This window comes from Pteropus alecto, unplaced genomic scaffold (genome assembly GCF_000325575.1).
Source record: "Pteropus alecto unplaced genomic scaffold, ASM32557v1 scaffold40, whole genome shotgun sequence".
In the NCBI taxonomy this organism is placed as follows: domain Eukaryota; kingdom Metazoa; phylum Chordata; class Mammalia; order Chiroptera; family Pteropodidae; genus Pteropus; species Pteropus alecto.
In genome coordinates this window covers 17,452,059-17,477,531 of record NW_006431919.1, presented here as the reverse complement: position 1 = coordinate 17,477,531, position 25,473 = coordinate 17,452,059, and the positions used below count along the sequence as shown (strand labels likewise).

Sequence of the window (25,473 nt, the reverse complement as noted above, 5' to 3'; positions counted from 1 at the left end):
CCTGTCCATGTGACTAGCAGTTACCATTGATAGGATGATAAAGGATATGAAGTAAAACTGGACATGGCTAAGACAGGAGGATGAGTAACATAATCCAGTCCTGTGATGTTCAGTATGGTGACCATTAGTCATGTGAGACTATTTAAATTAATTAAAATGAAATAAAATTAAAAGTTGAGTTCCTCAGTCTCAAGAGACACATTTAAAGTGCTCAGTAGCCACCTAGGGCTGGTGGCTACCATAAAGGGACAGTGTAGTCTGCAGAAAGTTCCATTAGACAGACCAGCGCTGGCCACCGAGGGCACTCGGATAGTCTGAGGAGTTTTGCCAACCTTAAAACACAGTCTCATAATGGATTATTCAGTCTTAGAAAGGAGGAAATTCAGACACACAATACAACATGGATGAACCTTGAAGATATGCTAAGTACAATAAGGCAGCCAGAAAGAACAAATACTGTATGATTCCACTTGTCTCTGATGCCTAGAAGAGTCAGGTGGATAGAGATAGAAAGTGGAATGTGGTTGCCAAGGGCTGGGAAGGAGCGTGGGGGGTTAGTATTTAATGGATACAGAGTTTCAGTTTCGAATGACAGAGAGGTTCTGGACATGGATTGTGGTGAGGATCGCACAACATCGTGAACGTACTTAATGCCACTTAACTGTACACTTAAAACGGTTGAGATAATCAGTTTTATGTTGTGTATACTTAATGCAATAATAATTTTAAAAAACCCACACAGCCTCACAAATGACTAAAAATGATTGCTAAATAGCTTCCAGAATAAGGTATTCATTGTGAGCAGAGTACAAGGGGTGGGGATCGGGGGTTCTTGTTGAGTGCCTAGGGTGTCCCCAGAAAGTCCCTACTCAGTGTTCATTTACACAGCCCCCCTACCCAGCATGTTCCTCATTCTACATATGGTCAATCAGACTCAGTGGGCAAGGTACCCAGCCAAGGACACATAGCTGGCCTGAGGAAGCATTGAGATTAAACTTAGGGCTGTCTGGTCCCCAGAGGTAAAATATCTGTGGTTAGGCTTTGCAGCATTAAACCCAGGTCTGCTGCCTCAAATTAACAACACCTGGGGAGACACCCCCCCCCCCACACACACACACACACACACTCACTCTTTAGGCCACAGTTATCTGGGTAAAAGCAAGTCCGAACAAAGGGTGAGAGTAACTTAGGACAGAGCAGTGAAGACCACAGGGAGATCTGAACTACAGCACTGGGCGGGGCTCTTAGCTGGTGTGTGCACTCAGCAGGGCCCGATGGGGACCCTGGAGAATGGACACAGGCATGGTAGGGTGGATGGATTACTGGTACGTACTTTAAAAAAAAAAAGTTCCCTTTCATCGTCTTAAATACAATTGAGCGGGGTGGGGGAGAACATAGTGTTAGACAAAATCTACAAATCCCTAAAACCCTCTATAGCTGAGACAGGTTAATTGTCCTGCTTTTAAAAAGAAAGCGAGCTGTTCATTGGTGTATGGGAGATTCAGCTTTCCTCATCTTGCCCCGATTTTTCATGTTCGCATGACGCTCCGATGCTGCCTAAGGGAGTGGTCTTAGAGAGAGAAGATGGGATTTAGAATAAGATGCTTGAACTGGCTGGTCCACCACTTAGCTGTGTGACGTCAGGCAGTGCACTGTCCCGTTTTCCCATCTGTGACATCGGGATCGTGTATCATGATAAAATCGTGTGTGGGGGAAGGCTTGTTAACTGTCAGCTGCCAAACAAATGTCAGTAGTAGCGACTCATTTAATGTCAGTAATGTGAGTGTTATCAATCAGGGGTCTTCGTAAACATCTCTTGTAGCTGCCCCCGCCTCAAAAAAAATTCACTCAGTTGTATTCATTGCTTTAGTCAGTTTTTATTGAGTACCTGCTATGTACTGGTGTTTAAAAACCTCCCGGATTTAAAAAGGGAAGCCTGACTTTTCCGGCGAGGCCCACCGTGGCCTCACCCGTTGCTGAATGATCTAGCATTTCCCCATCGCCACACGGCACAGAGTGGGAGGGAATCCACAGCCTCCAAGGGCAACCTTTCAGGGTGCCGGCTGCGCTGAGGCTGACCCCCTACCCAGGGTACCACGTAAAACAGCACAGACCGGGCAGGAGCTCCAGCCCGCGTCAATGGCCCTGTATCCCGAACGCCAAGGAGCGATCCTGTTTGAGTGTCTTGGTGGCATCTCCGAGGTGGACGATGCGATTGCAGAGAAAAGCCCGTGGGCTTTGTCTCCGGCCCCACCCCGCGCTGCCTGCAGGCCCACGGCACGTCTCCTCACTTCTCTGGGCTTTGGTTTCCTGGATGGTAACGTCTTCCTTGAAGGAATACGCTGAGGATTTAGCGAGAGGACGTGTCTGAAGAAGCCAGGTCATGCTCGGCATATACGCTTGTTTCTCTTCTCATCTGCCTCAGGTCCTCTCCCCCCCAAATGCCTTCGCAGTCTCTCTGCTGATTCCTGCCAGGCTCTCTGAAGCTTCTTTCATTCTATCAGAGGGACACATCTTGAGTGCCAGGGTGGCTTTCTCCTTGAGGCGAAATGATGGGCAGGCTTTTCACATTCCAGCCATCGCTTCTGGAGGCTCGAGACGCCCTTACCCTCTGTTTGAATTCTGGGCCCATGGACCAGTCGAGATGGGTTAGGATATTCCCTTTGAAATAGTGTCGATATACAATAAGGATTTATTTCTCACTCTGGTTACACGTCCATCAAGGATTGTGTGGACTCTGGACCCTCACTCCCGGACCGTCGCTGGCAGAGAAGCCACTGTTCGGAGTGTGGCCGGTCACCATGGCAGGCGGAAATGGAGAAGGGTGAATCACACACCAGTCGTAACTCTTCTTACCCTGGGTGACGTGGGTCTCCTCTGTTCACATTTAATTGGCCACATCCACTTCCAGGGTGAGGGGAGGTTCTAATCGACCACTTGCTCAGGAGAAGACCCAGAAATCCAGTGACAGCATAATGACTCCACAGCCCAGCTTTAATCCATAAAGTAACTGTGCAGGTTGCTCTCATTATGGCCAACTTCCCGATGAGGGCCAAGCTGTGTCATCTCCCCCAGACCGCAAGGAGCGGATCTCTGTGGTTTTGTATATGAAATCAGATATTTCACACTCATTCCTTAAAAGGTCAGAGAGGCGTTTATTGCACTGCTAAAGGTGTTTCTTTTGCGTGTCCTGTCCCCGTTGCCCCTCTGTCCCACGGCAGCCCACACCCACCTCTCACGGTGCTTCCTACACCGCCCTGCAATGGTCAGTTATCTTTCTGGTCTCCTCTCTAAACTGGGAGTCTCTGTGCCATGCACTTATATACTTTATGTCATGTCCCAGCACAGAGCCCGGCACAGAGCTGTCTGTCAATCCAAGCTAGGGATTTCATAGCGGGGCAGGGGACTGTGATGCTCTCAGAGGCATAGACCCAACCAGATTGATTGCGTCTCAGTGGTTTGTTCCTGGACACAACCCGGCAACTTTTGGAAAACAGAATGATCTCCCTTGGGGGGGCATTAGTCACATTTCAGGTCCTGTGGCTGGAGACCCCTAGGAAAACTGAGAATGGTCTCTCCCTGCTCCGAGCCTTCACAGATCTGGCAGCTGTGGACATAAAGAACTGTTTTCACGGAGATCCTAGGTCACACTGACATTGCCTTCCCAATTAGATGGGGTTTCTGAAAAGCTGAACAAAAGTGAGCTTCTGGATATCCAATCACGTATTTCACATAATTCTTTTAAATGTCAGAGACACATTTATCGTATTTTTTTTTGGTATTCTCTCCTCATCGCAGATGCAGATGTTGGACAAATTTCCCATGGAAGGGGGACAGAAGGACCCCAAACAGCGGATCATTCCCTTCCTGCCAGGTAGGTGAGACCCGTGCTCTGAGATGGGGCCTGTGGGGTGTGTCCAGTGTGGCTCCTGCTCTCTTGGCTTGTCCTCCTGGGGGCATTGTCCCAATGCCCAGAATCTCAGTCATCTGTAAAAATGAGTGGCTAAGAGTATGTGCCTTAGGGTACATGCCACACCACTTATTTACTGGCTTAGGCAGGACACTTCACCTCTGGGAGCTGCAGTTTCTCCTACCTCTACAATGGGAATAATCGGCACTCATAAAGTTTTGTAATGAGCGGCGTCTGTTATTACGGCTTTAGTTTTCTGTTGTTGTGTATCAAATCGCCACCAGTTTAGTGGCTTAAAACAGCACCTGTTGTCTCACAATTCTGTTGGTTAGAAGTCCAGGCGGACTCAGCTGGGTGCTCTGCTTAGGCTGAGGTCAAGGTCTCGGCTAGGTTGGCATCTTATCTGGAGGATCTGGGGAGGAATCTACTCCCAGCCTTACTCAGGTTGTTGGCAGAATTCAGTTCCTTGCTGCTCCAGAACCGAGAAGCCTGTTTTCCTTGCCGGCCGTCAGCTGGGGCTTCCAGAGGCTGCCTGCATTCTTCCTTATGTGGCCCTTCCATCTTCGGGCTGACAATGAGGCACTGAATCTTCCTTCTGCTTCAGATGTCTTCTGCCACCAGTTGGAGAAAGCTATCTGCTTTGAAGGGCTCGTGTGATTATGCTGTACTCACCTGGCTAATGCAGGATAATCTTCCTCTCTTAAAGTCAACCATGGCATATAACGTAATAGAATCCCAGTAGTGCCATCACACCTTAGTCACAGGCTCTGGGGATTAGGTGGGACATCTCTGAGGGGGTCTGCCCGCCTTCTGACCACAGCTACCAAGCACTTTCTGAGTGCCAGGCGCCACTCCAGGCACCATGGAGGAGATAATGCAGTAATGGTTAGTCCTTGTTCTCGGGGCATTCTGTGTCCCCTTCCCAATGCCCCACACCTCATTTTTTTTTTTCCTTACCAATGGAGTAGCATCAAGGCTTCAGCTCAAAAAGTGGGCTACCCAAACCAGTATCAGGGCCTCAAGTAATAGCCGCTAATACTGATTAGCTGTCTGCTGCGGGCCAGTCACGGGGCTAAGTGCTTTACATCCATTTCCTCATCCAGTCCCCCGATGACCCTGCAGGGTGGACATTAATTACTGTGCTCATTTCACAGATGTAGAAATCGAGCTCAGAGAAATTATAATCACTTGCACAAATGGCAGAGCTGGGATTGAGACACAGCTATGGCTGGCCCCAAAATTCATGCCTGCCGTCAGGCAGCCTGGGTTCGAATCCCAGCGCGCCCCCACTTATCTACTCTCTTGTCGTGGGTGGAGTGTCTCAGCACGCTGACTTTTATTTCTTCATTTGTAAATTGGAGATAATAATGGTGCTTAAATGATAGAGTTCACTAAGTACCTGGCACAGAACTAGCAGCAATCAAGCACTTACTGTTATGTTTTATGTACAGATAATCAACAGATCGACAATCACCCTAAATCACAAGCATTTAGAGCTAGACAGGCTCTTCAGATCTTTTTCATTCTGCAGAGAAGGGGGCTGGCCCAGTGATGGGGGAGACGCCTCAGGTCACACGGGAGCCCAGTCTCCCCTCCCCCACTCCGGGCTTCTGCCGTCGGCACGTGAGTGGGCTCTTCCAGATGGTGGCATTGTCGAATGGGTCTAGAGACAGCGTAGAAATGTTTGCACGGCCTCCATCCACTGGGAGGATCATTTGCCTAAAAAAAAGCTAATGTTTTCAGTTCTTTAGCGAGGAAAGTGTACAGTCGCAATGGAATATTTTTTCCTATTGGAGAAAAACCGGAGTGCCAGCTGCCAACAGCCAGATGTCACTTCTCCAGAGCATGTGCTTGGGAGTCAGACCCAGTCCTGTGACCTCAAGCGGATGACATCCACCCCGCCCTCCCCCCTGAGCCTCAGTTTCCACAGCTATAAAATGGGACATGACCCCTGCTTCACACGCTTCTCTCCCTGGCACACAGTAGGTTCTCTCAACGGCAGAAGCAGAGTCCCATGACATTCCTTTGGAATCTCTTGGTATTGCATGTCTTGGAGTCGTACGTAAATGGTCAGTCTGGATATTCAAGTTGAACTGGGCTCTAAATGTAGGTTTTTCTTAAGGAAAAGAAAGGCAGTGAGTTAGAACCCTCCCTTCCTACTGGATGAAAGGCTAAACCAGCTGTGGAAAACTTCCCGGGACGCGGAGGCCCTTGAGCCGACCCTCTCCCAAGCCCCCGGACGCTTTCATGGTTACGTAATCCTTTTCCACCCACGAAGGCATGAAAATGCTGTTCTCAGGATCTCAGCCCCAATTTCCCTGCTCAGGGCACCCCCATGGAGCTTGGAGAGGTCCCGCTGGGTCCCAGGACTCCCAGAGCACCTTCTCAGTCCCTCTTAGCTTTTCCTCAAGGCCAAGGGCAGGGACCCGCGAGAGGAATACCCCCTCTCCCAGGGGCCACTTTGCTGCCAAGACTGCCACGTCAGCAGAACAACAGCAAGTCTCCTGTTAGCACAAAGGCAGGGGGAAGGGAGAGCCTCCCTGTGCAATTTTCCACCCCAGCAAGAGCCGGGGAAGCCAACTTGGCAGAGGATGTGGCTTGAAAATTAAAAATTACAGTTTGGCCTCCCTCCACTGTGGAAAACAAAAGCCTGCTCGTTCCCACCAAGGGCTGTTCCTTCCACGAGCACTCTTTGAGCCCTCTTTCCCCCCCAGGCAGGCTGACCAGCCGGCGAGGGATGGCTGCAGGCTCGCACGCCCTCCTTTCCCATGACTCACACTTCATATCCGGCGCAGACAAGGGGGCTGCTGCCCCATCCGCCTGTCACCTGGGAGGCACCGGCCACGGATGTGCTGGGCACACGGTCCTGCCCCATGGCCTGTGGATAAGTGACGAATTAGCCAGTAGTAAAGAGACAAGGCTCAAGACACCAAGCTGGGGGTTAAGGAGAGACATGTGCCCTTCATTGCAGAGTGTAATGTGGCATCGTCTAACTTGTGTAAAACACAAAGTCATTAACCCGTTGCAAGCACCTAGGACTAAGCCTTGTGCTGGGTATGTCATGGAGATTGCTATGAAGGGGTAGGGGCTGCTCTCCTGTTTTACAGAGGAGGAGACAGGCCATAAGAAATAAATGCACTTCCCAAGGCACAGTCAGTAAGAGGCAACCCTCAGAATGGCCTGGGGCCTCGCTGAAGACAGGAACTCTTAACCTGTTCGAAGTGAGTATGAGTTTCCCAAAAAGCATGGTGGATGAGGTTGGATGCGGAGCATATTCCAGGCGGAGGGAAAGGCACAGGAGCATGAGAGAGCATGGAGCATTTTGAGAACAAAAGACTAGAGTAGAAGGTATACGAGGAAAAGAGGAGGAAAGGAGACCGAACTGTTAGATTAGGACATATCGTGAGTGTCCACTATTCTGCCCAGCCAGCCTGAGAATCCTAGAGTTGGCTGGGGGACCTCAGATCGTCAGGTCTCCCCTTCCTTCTTCATCGGTGGGAGCCCCTTCCTTCCACAGACTGGTTCCAGCCTCCCTTAGCTCATTGAAACGTATCCATGGATCCCACTTCCTCCAGCCCTTGCACTAGAGCTGTGAGCAGGGCTTTGGAGGACCATGCATGAGGTCATTCAGGCCCTATAGACGTTCAACAGGAAATATCGATAGCAGCCAGGAATTTGGGTACCGCTCAGGCGTACCAGCTACATCCACATCACACCTTCCAGCTTCCCGAGAGCTTGTCACTGCTTTCTGACAATGCTGTGTGCACTGTCATTTTCTGCAGGCAAAATCCTCTTCCGACGAAGCCACATCCGGGACGTGGCCGTCAAACGCCTGATACCAATTGATGAATACTGTAAGGTAAGTCTGAAAAATGCCAGCACCTCCCAGTGTCTCATGTCTGCCCTGTGGGTAGGTTTTTCTTCCTTTTCTTTTTCTGGCTACAAGGTGCTCATTGTGAAAAACCTGTACAGTTGAAAGAAATATAAAGAAATTAGAAAAAATAATCACCAATAATCCTTCAACTCTGGAGCAATAGTCATGAAGGTTTTTACATCTTTCTTTCCTCTCTGCATGCGTTTCTTTATGGTGTCGAGGCCATCCCATCTGTGTTCTTTTTGTTGCTCTTTCTCTTATTTTTTGTCGTGTAAGAATTTCCCCACGCTATTACAAAAATCTTCTCGAGACTATTTTTAATGGCCGCATAGTATTCCACTGCGCGTGCATCACCCAAAAATTATTCATCCAGCCCCTGTTGTTGGACAGAGCGGTGGTCTTCCAATCTCGTGACTGTTTTAAACAACGAGGGGCCTGCCTTTTGGTTCTACTATGTTTACATCGAGGCCATGCTAGAGAACAAAGCATATTTTTTAGTTTGTTTAGCTTCCCTTATCTTTAGTATTTATTTTTCTAACTTAAAATTACTAGCGGTTCTGAGGGAGAAGGGTAGGAATAGCAAGAAATGCCCTAAAAATGGAGCAGTGAGTGCTTTCTTCCCCTTAGATCAGGAACGAAGCAAGTGTATTTGCTCTTGTCACTTCCGTTCTGCATTTGAAGTTCTAGCCTGGGTAAGCAGGCAAGAAAATGAAATGGAAGGCACACAGCTTTGGAAAGTAGGAAGTAAAACTGCCTTGATTCGCAGATGATGTGATTCCATTGTACTAAATCATAAGGGAATCTCCCAGGAAACCTACCAGAACTAATAAACGAGTTTAGTAAGATCACAGAGTACAAGATCAATGTACAAAAATCAATTGTATTTCCCTATATACTAGTAAGAGACAACCCAGAAGTAAAATTAAGAAAATAATTCTATACACAGTAGCATTAAAAAGGATCAAATACTTAGAAATAAATTAGTAAAAGAAGTGTAAGGTTTGTACTCTGAAACTGTAGAACATCACTGGGAGAAATGAAAAAGAAGCCCTTAATTAATGAAGAGACTTTCTGTTCTCGTGGAATGGAAGACTCAATAGTGTTAAAATGGCATTTCTCCCCTAGTTGATCTACGGAGTCAGTACAATCTTTGTCAAAATCCTAGTAGGCTTTTTTTTTTTTTTTTGGTAGAAATTAACAAATTGATCCTAAAGTGTGTGGGGAAATGCAAGGGACCCAAAATAGCCAAAACAGTTTTGAAAAAGAACAAAATTTCAGGGTTCGTGCTACGTACTTTCAAAACTTCCTACAAAGCTACAGTAATTAAGACAGTGTGTACTAGCATAAGGATCGACATACAGGTCAGTGGAGTAGACCTGAGAGTCTAGAAATAAATTCTTACAAATCTGTAGGCATTTGGTTTTCAACAAGCTACCAAGAAATTCAAAAGGAAAGGATAATCTTTTTAACAAACGTAACACAATGTGGATTAATAGAACATCCATATGCAAAAAAAAATTTTTTTAAGTTGGACCCTTACTGCGCACCATGCACAAAAAAATCAACTCAAAGTGGATCACAAACCTAAACATAAGAGCTAAAATATAAAACTTCTAGAAGAGAACATAGGAGAAAATCATGACATTCGTTAGGCAAAGAGTTCTTAGATATGGCAGACACTCAGAGAAAAATTGATAAATTTGACTTCAATAAACTTAGAAACTTCTGTACTTTGACACTATGCAGAAAATGAAAAGACATTCCACAGATTAGGAGAAAATATTTGTAAATCATGTATCTGATAAAGAACTTATATGGAGACTGTCTAAAGAACTCTTAGAACTTAGTATTAAAGAGATAACCCAGCTTAAACATAGACAAGATTTCAATAGAAATTTCCCCCAGGAAGATATACAGTGGTTCATAAGCACATGGAAAGGGGGTTCAGCATCATTAATCGTGAGGGCGATGCCAAATAACACCGTGACGAGATGCCTGTTCAGCCACTAGAACAGCTGTGACCAGCAAGTCAGGACCGAGAGTCAGTGAGGATGTGGAGAAACTGGAATCCTCATTCCGATGTGCTGGGAAGCTACTTTGGAAAATAGGTCGGCGGTTTCTTCAAAAAGGACATTGATTACTTGACCATTCTTAGGTATGTACTCAAGAGAATTGAAAACTTATGCCCACACAAAGATATGGATGCACATGTTCATAACAGTATTAATTCATAATAGTCCCAAATGGGAAGCACTCCGAATGTCCATCAGGCAAATAGATGAAATGTGCAATAGTCATACAATAGACTATTATTCGATGATAAAATGCAGTGAAATACTGATAAATGTTGCAATGTGGATGAATCTCAAAAACATGCTGCTACATGAAAGAAGCAGATGCAAAAGACTATAATATTGTATGATTCCATTCATATGAAATGTGCAGAAAAGGCAAATTTATAGAAATAGAAAACAGATCAGCGGTTTTCTGGGCCTGGAGGCAGTGGAAGTGGGGATTAGGTGGGGGGAAATTTTTGGGGTGATGGAAAAGTTCTAAAACTAGACAGTGGTGATGGTTGCACAACTCTGTTACTGATTAAATATCATCGAATTGTATTCTTATAATAGGTGAATTTATGGTACATAAATTATACTTCAGTGAATCTAAAATATAAAGGGCAGGCAGGTCTACAGCCACGCCACCCTGAACAAGCCAAGGTGAATTTATGGTACATAAATTATACTTCAGTGAGTCTAAAATTTAAAGGGCAGGCAGGTCTACAGCCACGCCACCCCGAACAAGCCATCTCATCTCGGAAGCTAAGCAGGGTCGGGCCTAGTTAGTACTTGGATGGGAGACCACCTAGGAAGACCAGGTGCAGTAGGCGTATACATAGATAGATAGATAGATAGATAGATAGATAGATAGATAGATAGATAGATAGATAGATAGATAGCAGGAAGTGTGGGGACATCATGGAAGAGCATAAAATCACTACTGATCGAGCAGATCCTCTTTGCCAGACATGACCTCATCTCATCTCCCCAGTAACCTTGGGAAGTGGGTTTTATCATTCCCGTTGTGTAGATGAGGAAATGGAGGCCCAGTGGAGTTACTCGCAGTGACAATATTGGCGGTTTGAGAGTTGAACCCAGGCCTTTTCAGCCTCAGCACTCACGTGTCACTCATGGCCTCTCTAAGAAAGTAAAAATTCAAGAGGCTGAAATAGTCAAGCACGTATTTCATAGAGGTAGATACACTCAGGCACAAAGACTCTACTCCTGTCACCAGCTCTGAGAGGAAAGTGCCGATCTTCTCCTCTTTGTCCCTTTCCAAACCTCTAAAGCCTAAAATTCCTTTGTCCCAAGTCCTTTTGGCAACAACTTTGAACTCTCGGGGTTACCTTGACCAGCTAGGAAGTTCCAGCTGACATCTTCCCCAGAAACTGTTGTCTCTCAGCCCGAAATGTGCTGTCCTGCTTCTTCCCAGCCCACCCATCTTTTTTCCAGAGTCAAAAGTTCCTCACGCCCAGGGCTTGACAAGCTCTTGGACCCTTGCTTTGGGGACAGGGGAGGGAGGACAGTAATGCCGAAGCCATAAGGGATAACAGCAGCTGCCTGCATCTGGCCGGTGCTGGGAACCATACAAAGATCATGAATTCGCCTGGATTAAGAAACTGGGGAAGAAACTGCTTATGTTCTATGAGCCACATGGAAGTTACAGCCCCTGGCTATGGATGCAGCGTAAGAAGCAGAGTGGATATTTTGGGATTTTGGTTTGGGCCAAGTTTCCTGGGCTTGGCTTCAAGGGAACTAACTGCCCTCTTGGAAGGAGATGAAACTATCCCTTTTGTCACAAGGTCTGCGAAGTCTTTTGCAGACTGCCTGGGCTTTCCGTAGCATTTGGTATTTGTTAATGTCATTGTTGTAAACTGACTTAAGCCAATTCGATCTGTCACTATGAGCTTTATTTTAATAGAAATTGGTGGTCTCCAACAGGTAAAGATAGACAAGGGCTGTAGATATCCCAAAACCTAGCTGCCAGGTGTGCATTACAATGTATACTTCTGCTCTATCAGATCTATTATAAAATTACAGTAATTAACGTAGTATGGCGTTGGCACAAGGAAAGAGAAACCATTGGAACAACTTAGGGAAACCAGAAAAAATCCCGTATGTATTTGGATACTTTGCTACTGACAAAGGCAGCTTTGCAGATCATTGCGGAAAGGTTGGATTCCTTAGTAAATTGGTATCCGCGTTTGAAAAAACAAAAAAGAACTAACTTCTACCTCACACCACACATGTAATTATTTCCAAGGAAATTAAAGACCTAAATCTAAGAGGCAATAAAAAGGTTTAGAAGATAAAAATAGGATGATGTCTTTATAATCTCTAGAAATAGAGGGATTTCCAAAGATGAAAAAAATGCCAACCATGAAAGGATTTGATTCGACTACATTAAATTTAAGCACTTCAATTTGTCAGAAAGCACAAAGGAAACAAGACTAGGCCAAATCCTGCCCCACCCACAGGCATTTATTATTGAGCAGCTCCCTAAAAGGCCTCTCAAGTGGTTCTGTAAGCTCACTGAAATACCAGCTGTCCGTTTGACACCACTTTGCATGAAAGTTGCCTTGAGACAAGATGCAAGGATGTCCTAGTGGCCGGATCAGCTAATCCTAACTGTGATCTGACAGTAAAATCCTCAAGAAGAGGCAGAATCCAGAGGATTCAGAATCCTAGACCTGGCCCCATTCTGAGAGATGTTCAATGCTGGGCTCGCCCAGTTCCATTCATGCAAGGGCCAGAGTGTCAGAGAATTTCTAGAACCCCACACGTCTCGCCGGTTAAGATAATTGTTTCTAACAACTGTTAGCGCTAGGGCATAAAGGCTATGGTATGGGTATGGGAGATGAAGGCAGCTCAAGCCCCGAAATAGACTTTTCTGAAGTAGGGACTTGTGATTAGTCTTTTACTTGCTAAAGTGAGGGGACTTCAGATATCAACCATCCATCGTTAAGGTGTAGCTTAAATGGAACACACACACCCCTCTGAGTGTGTATGCCCATGCCATAGTGCTTACAAGTAAACTATAGGCAATATAACAGAGTTTCCCAGACTCCAGTCACTTGACACCCCCCTTCAAGATTTTTACCCATGCACCCACTACCTGTATTATTATTATTTTTCTTTAAATGAACTTACTTTTTGAACTTCTTAGAAAAATGTAGAGGAAATTTTATACCAACCATAATATACAACTGGTATCAGGTGCCATAAATGTTTATAAATCCAGCCACACTGTGGCCTGCCTGCCCAAGGCTCCGCAGAGCCGGGTCCCGTGCATGGGAAGCGAGTTAGAGAAGTGTTTTCTTCGAGGAATTTTAGTTTCAGGTCTTATGTTTAAGCCTTTAATCCATTTTGAGTTGACTTTTGCATACAGTGTAAATAAGGATCCCGTTTTATTCTTCCGCGCGTGGATATCCAGTTTTCCCAGCACCACTTGTCGAAGAGACTGTCCTTACGCCATTTGTATCTTCTTGGTGCCTTTTTTGAAGATCAGTTGACTGTATGCATGGATTTATTTCCGCTCTCTTGGCGATGCTTTTTTGAACATGATATCAAGAGTGCATGTAACAAAATAATAAAAAGCTAGTAGGACTACGTCAAACTCAAAGGTTCCTGCTCAGCATAGGAAACAATCAACAGAGTGAAAAGTCAACCCGTGGGAGAAAATATTTGCAAACCATATCTCTGATAAGGAGTTAATCTCTAAAATATATAAGGAAGTCCTCCTATATCTCGATAGCAAAGAAACTAATAACCCAATTAAAAAGTGAGCTAAAGACTTGAGTAGACATTTCACCAAAAAAGATACATAAATGACTAACAGGTACATATAGCTCAACATTAAAATGTTCAGTGTCATTGATCATCAGGAAAATGTAAATCAAAAGCACACTAGGATATAACCTCACACCTGTTAAGATAGCTATTATTTTTTTTAAAGAAAAGATAACAAATATTGGTGAGGATGTGGAGAAATAGGAACCCTCATACACTGCTGGTGGGACTGCAAATTGGTACAGCCACTATGGAAAACAGTATGGAGGTTCCTCAAAAAATTAAAAATAGAACTGCCACAGTATGGAGGTTCCTCAAAAAATTAAAAATATGACGCAACAGTCCCACTTCAGGGTATTTATCCAAAAGAATTGAAATCGGAATCTCAGAAACTAGCACTCACGTGTTAATTGCAGCCCTATTCACTGTAGCTAAGATGAGGAAACAACCTAAACGGGGTATGTGCATAGAGCAAAATACTATTCAGCCTCTTTAAAGAAGGAAATTCTGTCCTATGTGACAATGGGGATGAATCTTGAGGACACTGTGCTAAGGGAAGTAAGCCAGTCACAGAAAAACAAATACTGTGCGATTCCGTTTGTGTAAGGTGTCTAAGATAGTCAGATTCGTAGCATCAGAGAGTGAAATAAAATGGCGGGTCCCGGGGCTCGGGGGGTGGGGAATGGGGAGTCACTAACCAACCGTGTGAATCAGTCAAACAAGATGCATAAGCTCTGGCGGTGTGCCGTACAGCAGCCGACAGTGCTGAACCAAGCACTTAAAAATGTGTGAAGAGGGTAACTCTCATGTTAAGTGTTCTTACCCCAATAGAGTAAAGTTTCAAACACATAAAGAGAGAGAAGTGTGAGCTCTCTAAGGCATGCTTTCTTTTGAAGTTAAAGAGGATCGAAAGAGCACTGAGGAGCCACGAGCTTTCTCTGTGGCCCGAGCATCGTTACTTAGCATAATCGTCTCGGTGACTCAAGAATCACCTCACTATTGTACTCACTACTGTACAGAAAGCCATGAGGTTAACTTAATGTTTACCAAGCAGCTGGCAATATGCTAGAAACTTATAGCCACTCCCTCGCTTATTCCGTAGTACAACCCTCCAGGACGGGTGTTAGTTCTTTCCAGGTTACAGATGAGCAAACCGAGGCTCAGGGGGGTGATGGGATGTGACCCCAGCCAGAATCAGGAGCTGGATCTGTCTGACCTTTTATCTTGACCCTCGGCAAGCAGGACTTGCTTGCTCTACCTCTCCCCTCGTTCCTGCATCGACCACAAGACCAGGATTCTATCCAGGACAAAACTGAACTTTCCTGGAACTGTGGTTCTTTGTCGTTACTGACCAAACACAAGACAAGTCAGGGATATTTCGGAAGTGGAATTATTTCTCTGCCCCGGGTCATGTTTTTACTGTTAGCCTGTCCTTTCAAATGAAAGGGGCAAACATCAAAGCATTTAGTGCTGCCTTTTATTAGAGCTTGGCTTTATTTTATGGTTTCGGGGTTTGCTTTGGCTTTTACTTCCTAGGAATTGCTCAAAACCGAAAGAGAACTTGGCATCGTTGGGAGGTTTCCGTGGGCCTCACGGGTCCATTTGGGGCCTCTGCCCATTTCAGCAAGCAGCACCCTGCGAGGCCCCCTCTCGGCAGAGACCCTGGCCACTGCAGGGCCCACCCAGCTCTCCCAAAACAGGGCCATGTGGCCACATTCAGGCCCCTTCCTCACATCGCTTATGCAGTGAATGCTCTGGACCAGGCGTCAGGGTCCTCAAGCACTGTCTAGGCATGGAGCAGAGGTGCAGGAGGCACAGCCACATACCCCTGCCCCCTGCGGATTTGGGGTGGAGGAGCTGGAGTCCGCCAGTCCTGGGCTCTGAAGTCTAAGTCACTTCACCGGAGCCCATTCCCCCATCTCTGAAATGGGTCAGCCCTCCCGGGGTACATGAAGCTGTGCAGACGACTGCACTTTGGGGGCCATCAAGTGCTGAGCCACCATGAGGGATGTGGTTACTGCAGTCTGGAGCAAGCCACAAGATTTCTGCCCACGAAGCAGCCGGAACACTCCACAGTCCAGCATATAATCAGCTCCTTCATTATGTGGTTCCAGCTGCAAGAGCTGCAGGATTTCAAAGGAAAGAGAGACCCACGGGGCGCCCGGCACAGCCACTCGTCTTGGACAGGAGAATGCATACTTGCTGCTCCAAACCAGAGGGAGAAGGGGCTCAGAAATGGGAGGCGGGAAGTGGCTGCTGTCTCCCTCGTGGGCTCTCTGCCTTGGGCCTAGAAAGGCTTGGTCTCTGGGGATTTGCTACTGAGCAGAAGTTATGTCCAGGTTAGTAAAGAAATCAATGAGCTACAAATACTAGGTCAGCATCCTTCACCCCCGAAGGAGAGAGAGTAAACAGTGGTCAGGGAAGGCACCCTATTAAAACACGTGCACTCACCTCACGGGTTTTTCCACTTTAGGTCTGGGGCAGGTCACACCTGGGGGTGGGGGGTGGCTTAGAGTCAGCAACCCAAGTGACCATCGATTGGTGAATGAACTAATCCATACAATCAAATATATTCAGCCTTGAAAAGAAAGGAAATTCTGACACATGCTGCAGCGTGGATGAACCTAGAGCACATTATGCTGAGTGAAATAAGCTGTTCACCGAAAGAGGAATCCGTGTGATTCCGCTGACACAAGGTCCCCAGAGGAGTCACCTTTACTCAGACAGAGTGGCGGTCACCAGGGGCTGGGGGCGGCGGGGAATGGGGAGTCGTCGTTTCATGGGGGCAGAGTTTCAGTTTTGCAACGTGAAATGAGTCCTGGAGATGGGTGGCAGGTGGCGGTGACTGCACAACCGTGGGAATGTGCTTCCCGCCACTGAACTGCATACTGAAACATGGTCAAGAGGGTAAATTTTAGGTTATGTGTATTTTACCACAACTAAAAAATTTTTTTTAACTTGAAAAATAAATGACGTAGGCTCAAGACACCCCTGGTCCCCCGTAGAAGATGCCACGTAGGAGACCCCCATCCCTCTCTCCCCCGTAGCCCAGTAACAGCGCGGGACGTCACTTTGCAGGGAAGGGAGGGGCGCTTTTAGGGGCTCGTCATACAGATAATACAAGGCACGTCTTTTCCACCCCAGACTCACTCAGCGTGACAGGCAGGCTCACGAGAGGCACCAGGGAGCTGAGGCCTTCTGTGGAGAGAGCAGGATCCTGCCTCACTCCAGAGCCTCTGCTGGGGGGAGACACAGCTGGCAGAGTCACCTGCACGTGTGCCCGGGCACTGTCCCTGCACGGAAGTCCGTAATGACGTGTGTGTGTGAAACCGCTTTACTGGACTCGGATCTGTGTCCTGAGGACCTGGGCCAGAGGGGGCTGAAGTAAATGTTTGTTAAAATAAGCTATTTATTTATGATAGAGCTGTGTCTTAGTTTCGGATCCTTTCGTGATCAGACGTACCCTGTACTCTCCCCTGTTTGGCACGGACACCAGTGCAGCGCTGGGCGTAAGGAAGATGTCCTCCGACTCATTGAATGAATACCTATTGGTAGATAAACCAGCCTCAAAGGCCTGGTCCCACTCTGCCCCGCACCTCCCACCCTCCTCCTCCTCCTCCTCCTTATGGCAGTTGAGGCTCCTTTAACTGATGAGCCGAGGTGGCAAATTAACCTGGCCTTGGGTAGTGGGAGGTCCCGGATATTTCCGCCTCATTCACCTGGGAACTTCCGACCTCTATCGAAATCATAAAACAGTCCCTCCACTTCAACACCCAGATCCACGCGTTAGGACGCACAGGAAGGCACGTCGGAAGCAGCGTGCATCTTCCTTGGGAGGCAGCTGTTCAAATGAAGCCTGATACTTCTATGCAGTAGACACCCAAGATCCAGTATAGGTGGTAGAGAAGGGTAGTGACGTAGCATGAAATTCACAATTTATCGTTTTGTCTAAATATGTATGTGTATTATTTGTCCAAACATGCCTGCGGTATATGTGTGTATATACGTACACTGTGTGTGCGCACGCACGCACGCACGCACGCACGCGGTCCCCACACCAGCATCGGCAGCATCACCAGCAAATGTGAAGATCTGGGGGTGGGGCCCAGCGATCTGTGCTTTAACAGACCTCTCCCCAGTGCCTCAGGATCCTGCGGCCAGGCTGAATTGGAGGACTCCTGGCTTATGGCAGTGGGGACACCCCTTTTCCTTCTTTTGACTCACCCGTTCTCTTCTCCAGGCCCTGATCCAGCTGCCCCCCTATATCTCTCAGTGTGATGAGGTGCTGCAGTTCTTTGAGACAAGACCTGAGGACCTCAATCCCCCAAAAGAGTAAGTCGGCTTGTGGACCTCCCCCGAGTGTTCCCCCACAGTCCCCCCTCCTGCCAGGCCAGTCAGCTAGAGGAAGAACTGGAGAACAGCAAAGGACGAATTAAACTGGATTCCACCGAGCGAGCCCCCACTGGGCCTCACCTCATGAGCCCTCACAGTCACTGTAGGCGGGTAATGCAGTCAAGTTTGATAGGTGAAGGAAGCTGGCTTAGTGCTCCCCTGGCGCCCCCAACACCTGCACTTGCCCTCAGCACGCAGCGTGGGCACAGGAGGGACCGGAAGCCCCAGAGGCACTGAGCGGTACATCATCTCCTGCCTCGGCCACAAGGGGCGGCGTGCTCTGGACAATTAGGAATGTGACCGGAAGCCCCAGAGGCACTGAGCGGTACATCATCTGCCTCGGCCAGGAGGGGCGGCGTGCTCAGGACGATTAGGAATGTGAGTGAGTGACAAGGCCAGGTTTCCATCTTGGTCGGCCGGGCTCCAGAGCTGTCTGAAATGACCACCACAGCCCCTGCCTCCCTCTCGCTTCTCCCAGCAGCGGGCAGGAAGCACTCCCAGAGAGATGCCTGTCTGCACATCCCCAGCGGCTCAGTGCACGTCGCACAGAATCTCAGGGTGCAGGGTGCCGGCATTGACACGGTGCTGGCCGACGGTACCAGCCCTGCCCGTGTGAAACACCGACATACACGTGGCTCTCTTTTGGGGGAGACCACAGGTGCTGGCGCCATCCTAGGGTCACAGGAGCAAGAGCCGGCACCTGTCAGGAAGGGCCGAGAAGCGCTGGCCAGTCTCTGTTACAGGAGAAGTGTAAACTGCCCCTCTTCGCTCTGAACTTGACTGAGAGCACAAAACAGCCATCATAACCCAGGCTAATGTTTGTAAAATAGTTACAGCATACTAAGCACTTTGCATATATCAAAAAGACTAAAAAGACTCATGTTGCTAAAAAGACTCATGTTGCATTTTGGAAATGAATCTATTGAAATCATAAAGCTTAGTTTTTAAATAGACCTGCAAGGAGAAAGCATCAAAGAGTTTTAGCAAGCGGAGTCAGGCCATTTACATATACTCAGGCAGTGACATGCAGAATCAAGTTCAGGGGCCACAGAGAGTGAGTTGATCACTCAGGACTAACGGTTTAACTACCACACAGATGAGTAAACGTCCTACAATAAACATATTCCAGTAAATGTCATTTTTCTATGGCAAGTACGGAGTGGATGCAGCTTCTCAGAGCTAGCACACAGAAGCGTGGCTTCAAAATTAGGGAAGACATTCCATAAGGGACAGTAAACCTATATGCCAGAACATTCTCAGAAGAGAATGTTTTGCTGCATAATAAGTACACACCTGATAATACCGTAGCCCTTCCTGGCTAATGTTTCTGTTCTTGATGTCTTTAGCATTTGTGTCTGGTAAACATTCTCAGCATTTACCAACATAACATGACATGGTAAACTATTCTTAAAGCACCTTTGTCTCCGGTCCTCCTGGGTTTTTGGGGTTACACTGCCAGCTCTGGATTGTAGCTCTCACTTCGATGCTCATTTCCAGGCGAGGTGAATCACACACCATGGAGCTTATAGATGTGTCATTCTCTCATGAAACTGCTAGGTAAGGAACCGTCATATGCATTTGATAGATGAGGAAGCTGAGACTCAGAATGACGAAAGACTCACCCGATTTCACACAGTTTGGAAGAGGTGGAGATGCATTTTCCCCAGGTCTTCCCGAGTCTTAACCTAAGCTTTATGCAGCCTCTGTGTGTGCCTCCCACACGAGGGCCAACCAAGCTGAGGGAGAGCCTGGGTTTGCGATCGGGTTCTCCCAGGTTTGAATTGCACCCCCACCCCTCGTGGGCTGCATAGTCTTGGGCCTCCCTCACCTCACCCCTGGGCTTTCATTTCCTTCCCGTGGAACAGGAATGGCTGTCCGCCCTAGTATCATGGTAAGGAACGAACGGCTGCCATAAGTAAAACTTCCAAGAACTGGTCAAATGCTCAAAAGTGGTGGCCCATGGTATTTTTCCTTTCCGAACACCCAACGATAGTTGTTTAAGATGTCTAGTTGGTAGACCTCCGGCAGGGAGAATTGCCTGACCTCTTTCAAGCGGGGCGAGCTTGGGCAGGTCGCTTTTCACCCCGTGCCTCAGTTTCCTCTTGCGTGAGCTGGGCCCTATCAGGCCGCCTTCCTCACAGTGGTGCTGGGGAATCCACTGAGAAGATGTGCAGAGATGCCCCAATCTAACTCGGTGTCCTCCGGCGGGAGGAAGACGGAGCACCAGCCCCCTGAGGGCAGGGACCGACCTCGCCGTGGGTTCCTTGGGCCGCAGGTTCAGTCATCCCTAGATTGTCTTCTGCTTCACCTCAGTGTCCCCGAGACCTTAACTTTGAGCGATGGATCATGGACCACTTGGAGAATTCAATAAAAAGCCTCTTCCCTTGCCCCAGAAAAATGTCTCCAGTTTCAGGAGGTCCTCGGTTGTGCCCCATTTCATCTGTAGCTTGGGGCCCCTTCTGAATGCTAATGCCAGGATGTCTTGGGCCTCCTGCTGGTGAGGATGGGTAAAATGGGTCCCCAGCCTCTGAGCAAGCGTCGGACCAGCTTACCAGCACAGAGAGGAGAAAGCCAGGCCAGGGGCAGCTGCTGGGCCTGCAGAGTGAGCATCTTCATTCAGAAAGGGAAGATGCTGGGGGATACAGGGCGGGAGCCAGCCCTTGAGTGGAGCCAGAAGGACATCAGAGAGGCTGAGTGGTGGCTTTGTCACACTCTCTGGTAGAGCAGCAGGACTTTCTCTGCCTCCTGGCTGGCTTAGGCTTGTAGAAGGAACACAGGGCCAGGAGTGCTAGACTGGGGGCTGCGTTGTTTATCTGGCTAGCACAGAGGTATTGGGGGCCTGCTGAGTACCAGGCCCAGTGCTAGGTTCGGGGAACACAGGGATGACCGGACAGATCCAGTCTTTGCCCACAGGGAGTTTATAGTCTGCCGGCCGGGCAGATGGATCCGCTCCCCCACTTTCGGCCTCAGTCGCTGTGCCAGGAATGAGATGACGTCACCTGCCCCACCCGCATCATGGGATTATAGCGAGGCTGAAATGAAATAATGGGTTCTGAGAATTAGGGCATGGTCAGCAATGAGTTTTCCAAGTTTGGGGTTGATATCCTATTGGCCCTTCACCCCCACCCCAGGTGTTATATTTGATAATTCAAAGGATTTTTCCTCAGTTTCCTGGAGTGAGAGTTTTATTCTGATGCTTTTCAGGAGAGTCCATTTCCTTACTTCTTAAATTTGAATAATAGTAACACGTCCTGCACAGGGCCATGCTGAGGCTTGGGTGCATAACGGGTGTGGAGTGCTTAGTGCAGTACCTGGCACGTAGTAGGTACACAGCCGGTTTTCACAGTTCCTGGGCTGTCAGGGCCAAGATGCTTGGATTTTGCAACCTTTTATAGACGGTAACAGAGAAGCCACTTGGTCCGTTTGATTGTCATTAAGCCTCTGGAAGGGCTGGGCACCACATGGGGAAGCTTGTGCCCACACAAGAAGACCAGAGTCGCAGCCCTTCCAGATTCCTCTTCATCCCCCACGCATCCCACAACTGCCACCCACGTGGAATGCCCAGGAATGGAGTACCGATAGAGGCTACAACACAGGTGGCCCTCGAAACACTATGCTACGTGAAAGAAGCCAGTCGGTCACAAAAAGCCACATATTGTGTAATTCCATTCAGATAACATGTCCATAATAGACAGATCGTTAGAGACAGCAAGCAGATTGGTGGTTGCCAGGGACGGGGAGGGGTAGGAGCGGAGAGTGGCTGCTAGTGGGTATGAGGGTATCTTTTGGGGGTAATACTTTTCTGGAATTAGTACAACTTGTGAGCATACTAAACCCCAGTGAATTGTATGCTTTACAAGAGTGAATTTTATGGTATGCAATTATATCTCAATTTTTAAAAATTAGGTAGACCTGGCTCTGCTACTGGCTAGCTGTGTGGCCTTGGGTGAATCACTTAACTTCTCTGTGCCTCATTTTCCTCATCTTTACTCGTTTCCTAGGGTTACGATAAGCATTAAGTGATTAACTGGTATTACAGGGTGCCGGCACAGGGTAGTGGCATTTAGTCAGTGTTAGCTAACGTTGCTGTTGCCACATCTGTCTCAACCCAACCGCTTGTCACCTCACTTCTGTTTCTAACCTTTTTACCAATGGGATAATTTACTTTAAACCCTGGTCTGTAATATTGTCTTTGTAAGGCACTGTGTGTACAAACTCTGATGTGGTCAACACCATCATTCATTACTCATTTTTTATGAATTCGAGCCCATGGTAGCGTCCCCGTGTCATCATGGGGGGATGTGCTGTGTTCAGTGCTATCCAGAGTTCTACCCAGGTTTAGCGTGTTCCCCTTACTGCCAAGTCCCTTCTGTTCCATGTCTCGGGGCCCCGAGAAGTCGAGGGGGAGGGCTCCACTGTGCCTGACAAGGTGGGTATCATGCTTGGTGCTTTCCGACCGCCTGCCCCAAACCCAGAGCACTTATCAGGCAAAGGGAGAGAATTATGAGGAATTCGTTCTCTTTTAAGGAGTCTGGGTCCCTGTGGCTGGCTTGGGTTTTACTCACTGGCTGGGGATGTTGTGGGCTGAAGAATCTGAGTTTCCTAATGAAATAACTCACGTCCATCTACAACAGGTGCTGACTCATTCCTCTTTCCCACCCCTCATTCTTTACAGGGAGCATGTTGGAAAAAAGAAATCTGGTAAGAATAGTTTTCATTTTCTCCTATTCATTTAATGTTCCGCATACCCGTACTGAGCAGCTGTGATGCACCAGGCCCTGGGCTGCACATTGGGGATACAGCCATGGGGATGGATTGATGGATGGATGGATGGATGGATGGATGGATGGATGGATGGATGGATGGGTGATGGATGGGTGGATGGACGGATGGATGTGGATGATGGATGGATGGATGGATGAATGGATGATGCATGGATGGATGGATAGATGGATGGATGGATGGACGGATGGATGGATGATGGATGGATGGATGGGTGGGTGGACAGATGGACAGATGGCTAGATGCTGGATTGATTGGTTAATACATCACCATTTCCCAAAAAGAGGGATTGGAGGTTATTTCACGTACAAAGCGGATGAGACCTGATGTCTGTCCCTGAGAATGCCTTGGAGGAGTAGGGGAGAGAGACAGCTTTCTAGCCATGCTGAAGGGCATTAAATGCCTATGTTCTGATGTAGACAAAGGAATGTAGTAACTCAGAGTTAAGTACGTTTTTCTCAGGTATCAGAGAAGATACCTGAGTATCTTCCCCACAGTCACTGTCCCCAGAGTCACTTCTCTTTCTTCCTAAAGCTCTTTCCGTTCCCCGCCCAGCACAGGTCTTCCATCAAGAACAGCTGTGGGATTTGGGCACACCAGAGGAATGGTTGAGTTCTCACAGGCCCAGAGTTGATAAATTTAGCTTCATAATTGCCTAAGATGATCCTGCAAAAGACTCTGGCCCATGCCTCACCTGGAGCCAATGAGGCCTTCAAAGCTTCTAAGTTCTTTGATTTATCTAGGACTCCAGGAAGTTAGAGGGGGTTGGTAAGGATGAGGAAAGGGGGCCCAAGCAGAGATCCCAGTAAAAACGGATGCCTCCTCCCAAGGACCTCAGTTTCCTCATCTGTGAAAAGAGATAATAATAGCGATCTACCTTATAGGATTATTATAGAATTTATAACATGTATAAACCACTTGGAAAAGTGCCCAACGTGTTGTAAGTGATACATGATTGCTGCTGTTTTTAATGACTCCTGCTACTGTTAATTCAGAGAACGGGGTGTCCCTGTGCAGCATCAATAGTGATTCCAATTTTAACAGCCTGGTCCCCAGGGTACAAGGCCTGCGGTCAGCTTTACAGGCCCCAAGACCATTGTCGCAAGGAAGATTGGAGAGAAACTGGATCTCTTTGTCTCAGAGTATGGCGTCTGTAATGAACTCTGGCCTCTTCCCAGCCAGTCTGCTGACACCCGTACTTTCTGGTTTCATCGGTACTGGCCGGAGCCATGGCATCCTGTTAGAGCTGCGAATAGTCCCTGAGCCCTGAGGATAATGATACGTTTCTTAGAAAAGAGCGAGCAGCCACTCTGGGGCTGGTCACAGAGTTTCTGGCTTCAGTATGCGGAGACTTTCCTGGAGGGAATGGGTGGGAGGCCGAGAGGAAAGAGACAGCTCTGGTTTGTGAAAACAAAAGTGTCCGGTCAGACAGGCTTGATGAGAGGACTGGTCTGGAAAAGAGAGAAGAAGCTCTAATTTGTGGCAACGACTGTTACATCATTCACCTGCAATGATGGGGGACAGATTTATTTATAGTTCGGCTGGGCGGAAAATAACATCTTTCTTCATTCAGATGAAGAACCCATGCTGGGATTAGCCTTATTTTTCATCTGACCTTTGAACACTTCCTTTGTGTTAAAACCAGCCTCATTGATTGAATTTGAAAGGGATTCAAGGTTGACAGCCGAGCCCCGAGATTTCTGTGCCAGAACTGACTTGCAGAAGGTTTATCTCTCTCCAGAATTTCCCAGTCATGGCTGGCTGGCTGGCTCCTGCAGACTTTGGTTAATGTGGTCTCGAATTCTGCTCATCCTGCAGGAAAAAATCCTTCCACCAAAATTTTACAGGTCATGTGATTATTTAAGGAGCATCTTTCTTTCTGATTTTTCTGCCCATTATTTATTGAAGTATTCTCTCATTTAGTGACTCTTTGAGCAAGACTGGCAGGATGGTGGATTTCTAGAAAGAAAATTCTACTTTATCATTACTTATATTGGTCTGCTCAGGCACAGAAACTTATTTTCTCACAAGTATGGAGGGTGGGAGCCCAAGATCAGCTTGCTGGCTTGGTTGGGTTCTGGTGAGGGCCCTCTTCCTGGCTTGTAGACTGGGCTATCTCTTCTGTGTCCTCACATAGTGGGGACAGAGAACAAGCTCCCTAGTGTCCCTTTTTATAAGGACACAAATCTCATTATGGGGGCTCCACCCTCAAGACCTCATCCAACCTAATCACCTCTTCCCACCCTAATACTATCACATGGGGGTTAGGGCTTCAACAGATGAATTTTGGAGGGACACAGTTTTGTCCATACCAGTTATTTTAAAATTTTAAGACATATCATCACAAATAAAAACACACCCAACTAGAAAATTCTATGGTAGATTAGGCATTTGCCTCTTGAGAATATTTTATAGCACTTCCTCAATGATAAAATCACCCTTCACTGTCGAATCTCCTCCTTTCTGCTGACCTGTTCTTTCTCTCTGATTTCCTGCCGGACCACAGAATGACATTCCTTACCTAGGAATACTCTGCTTTCACACCTAGCTCCCCCCATGAACTTGTAGGTATTCCCGTAACTGTGCATTATAGAGCTTTGCTGCAGTATCACAGTCCACCAGCAGGTGTCTCCACATAACACCTAAATGGCCTGAAGCCTAGTTTGAAT

The 25,473-nt window shown here is 47.5% G+C and overlaps 1 protein-coding gene across 1 annotated transcript in view; it reads left to right on the top strand.

Moving 5' to 3' along the window:
• The window catches only part of SH3PXD2B (SH3 and PX domains 2B), a 76,955-nt gene that overhangs the window by 31,926 nt on the left and 19,556 nt on the right, over positions 1 to 25,473 (top strand). The window contains exons 3-6 of the mRNA XM_025043093.1: positions 3,799 to 3,874; positions 7,693 to 7,769; positions 17,871 to 17,962; positions 22,698 to 22,723. Of these exons, the coding sequence (XP_024898861.1) occupies positions 3,799 to 3,874; positions 7,693 to 7,769; positions 17,871 to 17,962; positions 22,698 to 22,723 (271 nt within the window). The remainder of the gene's footprint in view (positions 1 to 3,798; positions 3,875 to 7,692; positions 7,770 to 17,870; positions 17,963 to 22,697; positions 22,724 to 25,473) is intronic.